This window comes from Pseudopodoces humilis, chromosome 7, assembly GCF_049639895.1.
Source record: "Pseudopodoces humilis isolate 2021_Gansu_Grassland_sample_001 chromosome 7, ASM4963989v1, whole genome shotgun sequence".
Lineage (NCBI taxonomy): Eukaryota > Metazoa > Chordata > Aves > Passeriformes > Paridae > Pseudopodoces > Pseudopodoces humilis.
In genome coordinates this window covers 28,128,787-28,141,039 of record NC_142206.1, presented here as the reverse complement: position 1 = coordinate 28,141,039, position 12,253 = coordinate 28,128,787, and the positions used below count along the sequence as shown (strand labels likewise).

At 39.4% G+C, this 12,253-nt stretch overlaps 1 protein-coding gene across 4 annotated transcripts in view; it reads left to right on the top strand.

The window, feature by feature from the left end:
• SIPA1L1 (signal induced proliferation associated 1 like 1) overlaps window positions 1-9,478 on the top strand; it is a 199,121-nt gene extending 189,643 nt beyond the window's left edge. For 3 of the 4 annotated variants that reach the window (XM_014252044.2, XM_088057235.1, XM_088057236.1), the window contains 5 exons: window positions 2,075-2,318; window positions 5,367-5,513; window positions 7,649-7,763; window positions 8,243-8,324; window positions 9,078-9,478. In XM_014252044.2, coding sequence (XP_014107519.1) covers window positions 2,075-2,318; window positions 5,367-5,513; window positions 7,649-7,763; window positions 8,243-8,324; window positions 9,078-9,221 — 732 coding nt within the window. In that variant the 3' untranslated portion in view covers window positions 9,222-9,478. The remainder of the gene's footprint in view (window positions 1-2,074; window positions 2,319-5,366; window positions 5,514-7,648; window positions 7,764-8,242; window positions 8,325-9,077) is intronic. The other variant, XM_014252045.2, reaches the window with a different exon arrangement.
• Window positions 9,479-12,253: the final 2,775 nt, after the last annotated feature.

The window sequence follows — 12,253 nt, the reverse complement described above, 5'->3', positions numbered from 1 at the left end:
GAGAGCTGTAACTTCTCTTTTTTGCTAGTAAAAACCTGAAGTGGCTTATTAAAGCTTGTTAGTGTGGGTTCCATACACAGATTATTTAAGATGTTGCTTTTGAGGCCAGAGATAAAAAAAAAAAAACCTTGTCATTGGCAAAATAGCTTTTTCTTAGGTTTGTGGTAGTTGTGAGGGGAACTGGGACATGGGTCATGCGAACACCTCCTGTTGGTTGTTCTGAGCAAGAGAATCAGTCTCATTCCAAGTTATCTTCCCAAGTTTGCTGTTTTTCTGCTGTGGGGTTAGTGAATCAGTTCTTACCCTGATCTTTATTTCCTGGTTCTACTTTTGATAAATTTAAAAGCAATTTTAGCAAGTTAAAAACATTCTGTCACAGCAATAAATTGCATGTTAAAAGTAAAATTGCATTTTTAAAGTAACTTAATTTTGCACACTGTATGACTTAGATTTCATCTTACAGAAAAGTCTTACAGCATAAAAATTTTTGACACTTTAAAAGCAAAGAAAGAATGATAATGGCCTGCATTAGTTCACTGCACCAAAAATCCTTCTCTGTTCTGTCTGTTGGCTGACCAAGGCTTTATTTGCCAGTAGAATTTGTTCTGGGCTATGATTTTGTGTGTCTTGTCATCTTTGTTTTATCTCCCCAGCCTTCCTTAACTCCTTCCCTACTATTTGGGCATTGTATATTCTCAGACAAGTAACATTTTCTCTTTTCCCTGCTCTGGTACCAGAACTTTTCATTAGCAGGAGTAAAAAAAAAAGCAGTTCAGTCTCCATATGCCATAGCAGCAACTGTGTGCCAGAAGCTGTCATTTCTGTAGTGTTAATGGTATGTGCAGGTTTGTATGGTGATGGACAAGTCCTGAAGGAGGCAACACTGAGGGGAGGATTTGATAATAGAAAATTGGCATGAGAAATAGAAAGTTGGCTTCTTTATTTCCTTATCTTCTGATGATAGCAAGGTTTTGGAAGTCGTGTTAATAATTCTGATTCTTAATCATAAAACAAACATGTCCAGCAATGTTCTTATGTTGAAATTAACAGGTGAGGGGATTGGCAGATTGTCTTCCTGTGTACAACACCAACAGTCCCTCTTCCATGCTCTTCTCCCACCTTGTAGTTTGGGATTTTGGTCATAGGAATAGAATATTGTCTGTTTAAACATTTTTTTTTCCCCTCTCTCCAAGAAGAGAGGACTATTTTTATGTGCAAATGAGCAACTCTGTTTTTAATTGCTCTTTTTGTAAAACCCATTTTCTCCTTTTTTTTTTGTTTTTGTTTTGTTTTGTTTTGTTTTTTGTTTAAACTCTCTTACAGAGCAGTTGAGGCGTTGTAAAAATTTCTCCATTAAAGCCTTTGGACCAAATTTCAACCAAACTGTAAAGAAACATTATGCCTTAGAGATAGCTATGTTGCTACAGGTTTCATGGAAATCAGAGTCTCTGCTGGTGGGAATGGTCATGATAGCAACTCTCTGGCACTGGCCTGAGAGTGCAAAACTCCTGGCTACCCCAGCATTGCTTTCTCTTGCGTGGGGCATGGAGGAAGCTGGGATATGATGGTGGGGGTAAGACACAAGCTCTCTTATTCATGGGACTGCTTTTGATTCAAGTACTTCAGAAGACCCGCAGCAGTTAGTTGATCAGTAACAAGAGATTTCTAATTAGTTGGCATTTGCTGGTGCTGTGCCTGCAGGAAGGCAGCCAACCCCAGGCACTGGGAAAATTCTGGTTTGTGCAGCATTCGGGCTCTTTTGTATCCATTTCTCTGCTACACATCAGCTCTGTAGTCAACAAGGGCTGCCTGAGATTTCCACTCCAGGAGAAGTTTGAAGGGTGGGTGTTTGAAAATTAAAATGTGAGACAGGCTAAAAATAATCTATATATGTTACCTAGGTATAACCTCCTTAAAAGCCAATTCCTTCAATTCTTTTTCCTGTGCACTCTAAAAAAATGCTATGTTAACACTTGGTTTCTTACTTAAAAAAAGGTTTTAAAAATTATTTCAAAAGTTTCTTTATTGATTATTTTTTTCTCATTTCTTTTTATTTGTGTTTATGAATGTATAGTCACACACTCTGTCCTGTCAGTCTCCCTTTCCCAGCACTCCTACCACAAGGCGTGCCTTGCAAAGGACTTTGTCAGATGAGAGTATTTACAGTGGTCAAAGGGACCACTTCTTCACCTCACGGGCCTCGCTCTTGGACCAAGCCATGCCAAATGATGTTCTGTTCACCAGCACCTACCCTTCTCTCCCAAAGTCGCTGCCGTTACGGAGACCATCCTATACTTTGGGAATGAAATCACTACATGGTAAGTGGATTTCCCATTTTTCAGCTTTCAGAGGAATCCTTTGTGAATCATCTTGGAGGAAAATGTTTGTTACAGCAGTTGGTAGTTCCATCTTGATCTTGCTCAGACAGGGAGAGTCCAGTCACATCTCTGAAAATATAAAAAAGGACAGGAATTTAATTTTTTTTTCCTCACTTCAGCGGGTGTAAGATGGCATGACTGGTCATGCATTTGCATTGTGGAGGGAGCAGAGAAATTTGCCTCACTGACTGCAAGTTCCTTTAATTTCTTCTAAGAGTCACCTAGATCAGTTGGACCAATGGACAAATAATGTATGCCTGGTTATCCACCAGAGGGAACTTCAGGCATCAGTTCCTTAATGAGGGATTATGGGAACAAAATATGATTAGGAAAATGATACAAAAGTGGATAAATACTAGTGGACATTTGGATATACAGTTACACCAGATACAGCTTTTATTGTGCCAACTGTTCAACTGTTTTTAAATTAATTTCCTTACCCTATTTATTTTACAGCACTTGAATTACTTATTTTAGTCACACAGTTAACCAGAAAATGTCATTTGTAAAGTGCTGTCAAGAAGACTCAGCTTTCCCCCATTAGTTTACTGGAAGGTCTCATTATGATTATTTGATGGGTTGTGTGTTGCTGCACGTGAATGTCTCAGTAAGAAACGGAGTTTTCACAGGTTCCCAGTGTACTTCATAACTGACTGTGTTCTCCAGAAATAGAGGTAGATCTCAGGGTTCAGAATCTCAGGATTCTGCAGTGTTTTCTGAGAAGTACATATCTGCTCTGATTTATTCATATTTTAGTGTGTTTCAAGAGGAAAATGCAAGGCTATCAATAGATTCAGCTCACTGTAGTGGGCCCTAAGTACAGTCTGTATTTAGCTACACAGGATACATTTGACAGTGAAGGCTGATGAAGAAATCTATTTTAAATTCTTTTCATCTGACTGTGATCACCAGGCATCAGTTTTCAGTGTTGAACCTGACATTTTCATGAGCTGTTGTGTCTGTTTAACATGTTTCTTGCATAAGAGTTAGGAAAGTGAGCTCTTTTCATTTCTGTTTTTTATATACACTAAAATAACTTCGCAGACTTGGTTATGCTTGTAACTGGATGGAGGACTTGGCTTCTGAGGGCTTGGGGTCAGAAGATTAATGATGCCACCTGAGTACAAGTGGAAAGCAGTACTTTGTCTCTTTCCATTTAAATGCTGTATTTTCCAAAAAGAAAACTACAAAACCTTCTTTTGCTGTCATGTTCTTTTCCACACTAAACTGATAACTCCTCCTAGCACATAACCTTTCTACCTCTGTCAACAAAACAAGATTTTCCATTTTCTATAAAATGTAGGAGCTGCAAGATAAAAGGACCAGCTATTTGATTGGCACACAAATTGTCTTCCCACACACACATCGCTGAGAAAAGGATTAAGCAAGCTAGATATTTAGTACCACAAGTATTTGTTGGTTCCAGTTATTCAAAATTCTTTAAATTCAAAGATTCCAGAGCACATCAGTTTTTTTAAAGAGGAAAAACAATGAGCTAAAAATGCTTGTATTTACTCATCTGCCTTAACAATCCATCTCATATTTTTAAAACAGGTAGCTTTTCAAATAGTTTTCATCTAATTGCATGTATCTTTTCACTAATTGGAAATCTCTTCATGTTAGCCTCCAAAATAACTCCTTTGAGAGCTAAGACAAGAATCCTCAGTGTTAATATTGAGCCAAAATTGCATTTACAAAAAGTAAATACACACAGAAAAAAACCCCAAGATTTCTGAGCAAATAAGTGAATGCTGTGTAGCTTTTCTGGTCACTGTTCCCCAGGCAGCAATATGATTTAGCTGAAATTCTTACGAAATTATTTTATTTACTGAAGTTATATGGTTATTAGACTATCCAAAAAAAAAAAGAAGGGGTGGGGGGTGGAGGGGAACTAAACAACACAACTCATGGCATTTTGGGATTGTATCCTGCCTGTCACACTGTCTTTCTGTGCTGCATGATCCAAGCAGACTCTTCACTACAATCTTCTCAGCTTCCTCCCAAGTGCCCAGTCCATCTTCTCACCCCTGCATCTCTCTCTTCTTATACTGCCTACAAGGTTTTCCAAACTTCTTTACATCTTGACAGAGGGTACGACAAAGGAAGTTGTTGTTGATGCTTCTGAGCTTGCACATGTGACCAGGCATTGCATGCACATATCTTGATTGTCCAGCCAATAAACTGAAATAAAGTAGATAATTCTTGGTTGACAATTTGGTGTTGCCCTAATTAGTGGTGAAAATCTAAGTGTTTCACTTTTGTTGTTTGAATTTGCACAAAAATTACAGGGATTTTGAATCCTTCTTTCAAGCTTGCCAATGTTTGGTTTTTTTTTTCCATAGTGAGCCATGTAACACCTTTCGGGTGGGTGTGGCTATTTTTTAGTAAAGATCTGAAGGTTTCACTGAGCTCCTCAGAGATGTGCAATGCTCTGGAAGTAATTTTAAGGGTTTTCTTCTTCTGATTCATCTTGGTTGGCTTAAGTCAGCTCCCATTGGTTTACAAGATTGTAAAGAGGAAGGAAAAATAGCCCACGGTTTTGTGTTGGGATTTTTTTTTTTTTTTGGTTGGTTGGTTGGTTTTTGGGTTTGGTTTTGTTTTGTTTTCAGAAGCAAATAGATGCCAGGGATTGTAGAAGCCCCAGCAAGCGGCAGAGCCCTCTAAAGTATCTTCAGCTTGTGCAGAGGCAGGAATTGTTGGGTGGAAGAGTATTGACCCTAGGGCCAGTGCTAGGGAATCAGAGATTGGCTCTTGAAGCACTCAGCTGCAAAAGTTAAGGCAAGTTAGAAAGGAGCTGAATGTGCTGCCTTTAGAAAACTACTTTGTAAAGGGCTGTATCTGGTTAACTGCAGTTGATCAAACATTCTTCTGAATTTTGGATTCAAAAGTGCTATGCCAGAAAAGTTAAGAATAGGGTATGCAATAGTATTAAGAAAAGAATTTTCAGGTGTTTTGATGGAGTTTATAATCTATTCTGCATCGCTCCAGGAGAGTTCTCTGCCTCAGACAGCTCCCTCACAGATATCCAGGAGCAAAGACGGCAGCCCATGCCAGACCCTGGTCTTATGCCATTGCCTGATTCTGCCTCTGATCTGGACTGGTCAAACTTGGTAGATGCTGCCAAAGCTTTTGAAGGTAAGTTTTCAGAATATAATACTTAGGAAGCTGGTCTTTGCACACTTCATTAAGGACTGTGGGTTTTGTGGTTGTTTGGGTTTATTTTAATCCTGACTTTTAGTTTTGTTGTTCTCAATTTTCTATTTAGTCTGACGCTTAGGTTCATTTAAAATACTAGCTCAAGTATTAAGAGCCTGAAACTTTGTATGTAATATTCAGATACCATTTCTTCATAATGGAATTCCTCAGTACTATGGTTTGGCCAAATCTTTGCGAAACTGGCCACTTTACATTTAATGTAAAGCAGTTAAAGACAACTGGTGTGGGCAAGGCATTCAGCACAAAAGTACAAAAAGTGTCATATGGTAGGGGAAAAGCACTCTAATGATTGCTTGCTTACTGCAGTAGCGAGAAGTACACGTAGTGCAGCTGAAGTTTGCTACCTGGATAATTTGGGAAATACACCTTGTTGGTAAATACTTTTTAATTGCTTCTGCATACCCCGAAGATGTAGATTTGCATGTAAGTGTTGTTTCATCCTGGCATTTTCCATCTCCATGACACTTGGTAAGCTGGAGAACTGTGAACTGTCTAGATACATTTGAACCTGAAATGAAATGCAGTTTAGACGAAAGAGAATTTACTAGAATCCAAGGTGTGTGAAGCAGAAGTGCCCATTCCTAATGTCTGTATAAATGCTATCCCACCTTCATGGAAATGTTTTTTAACTGATCTTGACTCTTTTAGACCTTATTCAGCATGGTTGGAGAAGGCTGTGAAGTAATTTGATTTCTTGGCTGTTCTCTGGTAGTAGCCTTATATATCACTAGGACAGTGCATGTCTCTATGGGTGTTCAGGATGTACTTGTGTCCTGTGCTCTGCTGCCACAGGAGTTGTAGGAGCAGCTTGGCTCATATTTCTGCTGCACAGTCTTGGAATGGTATTCAAAGTAAGACATGGTCCTCAAGAGGAAATGAATTTGTAGTGATGGTTTTTTCATCACCACATATGGGTGAAACTCAGGTTTTAACACATTTCTCTGTGGTTGGCAGTTTCTCTTTAAAGGATCCCCTGGTTTTTGGTGAGATTTATTTGACTGTCCTCATTAACCTGAATCCCTCACTTGGTAGGCCCCAGACTCACTTGTTTTTCTCTTTAGAAGTGTGAACACAGTCACTGTGGTCAAGATAACAAACTGACAGCTCAGATGAAGAAAAGCTGGAGTAATGTGTTAGCTGGCAGCTTCATCTCACTGCTATAAAAATACATTCAAATTTGACTTGGAGAAGGATCTCAATATAATTCCATTGGTCTTTGGTTGTCTGGTCTCAGTATAATCCCAGTCTCTAGTCTCTGACAGGTGCCAGTAGGGATTGACACATACCAAGGAGCCTAAATCCTGATTTGTGATTCTGAACACCTCCTCTACACCACTGATTCATGTCCTCAGCACAAGCCTCTGAAGTTACAAATTGTGATATCTGTACTAGCTGAAAGAAAAACTGCCTGGATCACTGAGCTACCCCAAGCTGTACTATAAAAATTTGGCAAACAGAAAAAGACAATACTCTTCTGTTTCCAGTGAGAGCCCAACAGCTGCTGAGGTTAATTTATTAAGCTTAAAGTCTTTATATTGCTGTTTGTCACATAACACATGACAGTGATTTAGAGATGTGTAAGAACATTTGAACAGTTACAGAACAAGGCAGAGAAGAAGTTTCATATTTCTATGTGAAAACATTTTACAAAGCATAAGGAAAAAATTTCAGGTTCTGAAAAATGACATTGGTCAAATTTCACACAGTGAAATTCTCTTTCTTCAAGATAAAAGCGTTCTTTATAGAGTGAAGGAAGCTAAATATATCTGCTAAGTTATTGGGTGGTATCATAGAGCTGTACCCAGGAAGATCTGCACAGTGCTGCTTGTGCCAGAGCCAGTACTTCCTGAATCCAGTACAGTGGAAACCCTGGTGCAAACACTCGCACTGCTAGTTTGCTTCTGTCAAGTGGACATTGGTATGTCAGATCCTCGCTTTACCTTGCTTGAAACAGACTGAAATTGCTGAGATGCTGCAGCGTAGCTGTTGTGCTCTGCATGAACAAATAATCATTACTGCTGCCATTGTTTTTCTCTGTATGTTTGCCTTCTCAGTTCAGCGAGCTTCATTCTTTGCTGCTGCTGATGAAAATCACAGACCTGTGAGCGCTGCTTCCAGCAGTGATCAGGCTGAGGACCAGCTTACTGCACAGATAAAGCCTTATACAGGGTAAGTGAATAAACCAGATGTGCAGGTTTTCCCAGCTACAAACTAAGGAAGAGAGTAGGGATGTCTTCATTTGGAAGCCATCTCCAGGCTTGATGCAATAACTCTTCACAAGTTCTCATGAAGATGGAATTAGGAGGTAAAAATTAAAGAATTGTAAATCTACTTAAACCTTTTTGCAGGTTTTTTTTCTTGTCTGAGATGTTCCTGAACAAAGCAATGGTAATTCAAGGCATATACAGTGAGTTCAAGTAAAAAGAACTCAAGTGATGGGATGGCCCCAAGGAATCATGAATTTAATTTGCTCTGTTGTTTAATGTTATGCATGTGTTCCATGTACTCTTTATGTTAATTTTGTGACCTCTTGGTGCACACAAATGCATACCTTCATAAAGCCACTTGGTATAGACAAAGCTTCTAACTACCCCATGTGAAGATAGTAAATCATATTGATGCCTATTCTTGTTTCCTGCTTTCAACAGTAAAGAATCTCCTCCAACTCTCGCCTCTAAAGTGGACCAACTGGAAGGTTTACTGAAGATGCTGCAGGAAGATTTAAGGAAGGTAAGCATTTCATCTACAGAAGGATTTGTAAGACACGTATTTAGTGCTTGGTGGTGCTAATAACTGTGTAATCCTGCTTTGCCATGCCTGAGCCTGTGACAGTCTCATCCTTGTGTGAGAAAAAGACACTTCTTTGCTACTTTTCTCAGGCTTCTAATTATGCACAGCTGGGATGGGGTGTCTGAATTTGTAGGCGTTTGATTCCTCTGCTTAAATTAGGAGGGTGATTCACAGTACCTCCACTCCTAATTCAGGTGACACTGCAAAAGGCTTGAAGTTAGTCCGTAAAAATGTATCCTGCTGATGAAAAGTTGACAGTGTTATCTAAACTTGTAATTTCTGCTGTGGAAACTTCCTGTATTATTTTAATGCCTACTTGATCCAAGAAGGATCTGCTGTAGGGAGATGAAGTCTCTTAGCTGGGAAAGTATTTGCAGGAAGATTCTCTGCCCTTTACTTAGTTAACCATCAGCACTTGTACACACAGAACAGGTCATGCCCAATTTTATGGGACCACCTGGGGAGCCAGCTTCTGTACTGAGACCTAATACAGAGAAATCCTGTTCATGCAAGCAAAAATTGTGGAAAGAAACATCACTAATGTCCCTTGGACATAAACCTGCATGTTACTGCACATAAAATCCTTAAAAAAAATGAGACAGATGCTCTCATAGGAGATTCCTACTGCTCTAGATAGATAGGAGGCATGACCTAAAATTACCACTAAGATCTTTATTTTTCATTATGCCTAAGGAAAAAGAGGACAAGGCCAGCCTTCAGGCTGAAGTGCAACATTTGCGGGAAGACAACTTGAGGTTACAGGAGGAATCTCAGAATGCAACTGAAAAGCTGAAGAAATTCACCGAGTGGGTTTTCAACACGATTGATATGAACTGAGAACGGTGTATGAGGAAGGAAACTATCTGTTATGAATATTATTACTGGGACTTAAGCTTTAATGCCACCTTAATTATGACATGTGAAAGTATAGTCAGAGCAATTCCCTGTTCTTCATCCTCCAATAACCCTTTTTTGCATCTCTGCGCGCACTCAGAACAATTGCAGATCAACAATCAATGTCTGCCTTTTGTAGAAAAAACAAAGTAAATAATTTTAAAAGGTAAAATAAAAAAATAAAAGTTTAACTGCTAAAATGTGAATGTCTGTTTTTTGCACATTGTCTCTTTATCTGTTATGTACAAAATGATTTGGAGGCCAGGATCAGGCTTGCTGTTCCATCTGCCTCTGTTTCCATTAACTCCTTTCTCTGTTTCAGGTAATCTGCTTTTCCTTGCAGCTTTGGCGAATATTATGACATCTAGAAACTTAGAAAGAAATGTTTACTTTACTGCTCTTCTAACATTGTTTTCTGAAGTATGCCACAGACAAGGGGATGTAATGCAATGTTTTAGGTGTCTCCTTAGCAATTTGCGCTTGGTAACTAGTGCTACCTTCCCATACATTGCAGAGAGTGCGCGTCCATAGTGTATGGTACAGTACAACCAGCATCACAGCTTAGAGAGAGACTAGAGAGGTGAGCCATGGGTGAGGCATATTATCACACATCTATTGCATTAGCATTTCTGGTGGCCTTTGTTTCCTGTGGAAACAATGGCTGCAAGTACCTTTACAAACAGCAAAACTAGGCATGCTGCGGTTCATACCACATCAGGCAGGCTGAGACAGAAGTGATCCAGTAACAGTGCTCAGTTAAGTACAGCCCCCTTCCCTTCCAGGGGAGTCTGTTGCTTGCATACGTGCAGGAGACTTAAGCTGAAGTTGTAAAGAGATTAAGCTTTCTTTTCCCCCCCGAAATGTCACCATGAAAAGCCACACAAACCATCACTGTGTACCTGCCCTCCCATTCTGTTTCCCTGGTTTTCTCAAATCTTGACAGATTTGAGAAAAGTTTATTCAAGTTGTGTTTTATTGCATGAGAGATCTTACAGATCCTTTATTATGGAAGACAGAGGAATATGTAAAGGGAAATTAGAGAAGTGTATTTTTCAAAGCACCGGGACAGGATTGGAGCTCTGAAATCCCTAGTCCCCAGTGAAATTGTCTCGCAGGAGATTTCCCAAACTGCTTCATGCCAGCAAAGTTGATTTCTTGTTCTTTGAAGGAACAGCTAACTTGCCACAACGTGTTACCTCTACAGAAAAATACCTTTTAGGTGTCAAAATACAGCTTTTAAGCACTGCAGTCTGCACAGGCATTGAACTGTGCAGTGTGCTGAGAAACCTTTTCTACTCCCTTCTGAGGGTATAGTTACTACCTTAGTAAATATTGCCTTCCATAAAGTGCAGTGTATTTGGGGGTTAATTTCGAGAGCATCCTCTCATTCCCCTTTATCACATTCTCAAATACACAGATTAAAATCACTGGCACAGTCTTGTCACAGACTTCCAAGCTCTCTTCAAATCCCTTTTTCACGCTCTTTAATCTTGCTGCACACAAGTACACACTACACTTCAACCTCAAACTTCATTTGTGATGCTAATCCCCATGGAGTTCTTCTCTAATGTTTTGTCATGGAAATGGATCTCTTTGGAACTATTTCTGGAGTGCTTTTGTAAAGGTTTAGAATGTCTTGGGTTTTTTAATGACTTGTATGAAGGAGATTTATATAATGCCTGATATTATTTGTAAATGGGAAATATTGCTAACATCTCTGAGCATCCTGAAGTCTTGCTTTTATTCTCTTTTATTTTTAAGTTTGGTTTTATTTTATTTCAAAAAATATTTTGGGACTTGGGGCAGACTATTTATTAGAGTTTTGCAACAGAGTTCTTCTTGTATGATGCCACTGAAGGCTACTTGTAAAATTCTGACAATAAAACTCATTTTAAAGGTTCTTCTAAACCATTTTCTGATTTTGTTGGATTTGTTAAGATTTTCCAGAGTGTCCGTTTCTTCCTGTTTTCTTCTTGTACCACTTTTCTCAGTGCTTATTGATACATGAGTTCGCTTCTCTATTAGAGTCCTAATTTTTATCCCTCTGAAGGCCATTACTTGATATGTAAAAAATACTTCATCCTTTGACTTATTTGTATTATTGCACAAATTTAGCTTCTTCCCATATTTACAAGAGTTTGCTACCTTTAACAGTTACTCTGGGCTTCACCAGAGTGATCTAAAGGAGAGACAGTGTTTTTTTTATAGTTTATCAGGATTTTAGAACTTAAGAACTTGGACTGAAATTAATTTAGGTGAAAAGCAAACTGTCCTGGCTCATCTGCCCAAGGACCCACAAAGCTTTCAGTGTCTCAGAGCCAAACCTGTGAGTGTGCAACATCAGGTTTTAGGCTTGGGAGGGTGGCACAGATAATCTGTTGTTTGTTTTCCAGATCACCATCTTTCACTTGGGAGGTGACCTTGGAAGTGTTTTGAACAGATGTTTTTTTGGCACACTGGATCAGTATTCTGCACAGCTCAAAAATGTGGAACTAGGTCAGTCTGCGGGAAAGTGTCTTCCAGTTGACTAAATAAATCCCTACAAGGCATGTGGGGAAAGAAGATCCATCTTTTTCTAGCAGTGAAGTTACTGGACCAAGAGAGCTCTGAAGCAGCAAGAGCAAATAGAAGCATCTGATGAAAAATTAAGGTTGAATCTTGGAAAGAAAACTAGATGCTGTCTTACCATTTGTAATTGGATCCTGGTAGCTGAGTTGAAGGAGAAAGCTTCCTTCAGGTCAAGGAGTTGCCCTGTCCACATTCATAATGAATTTGTGCTAGAGGTTCCCACCCTCCACCACACACAGCACTAAGTCAGCTTAGACTAGGGCAGGATCCAATTTGCAGGCATCTCCTTGCAGCTGGAGCAGTGACTGGCGTTAGCAGAAGGTGGCTGTGGGAGCAGTGTGGGTAGTAAAGGCCATCTTCCTGTTTCACCCATTTCTCCCACAGAGTAATGGTTTATGTTCCTGGAA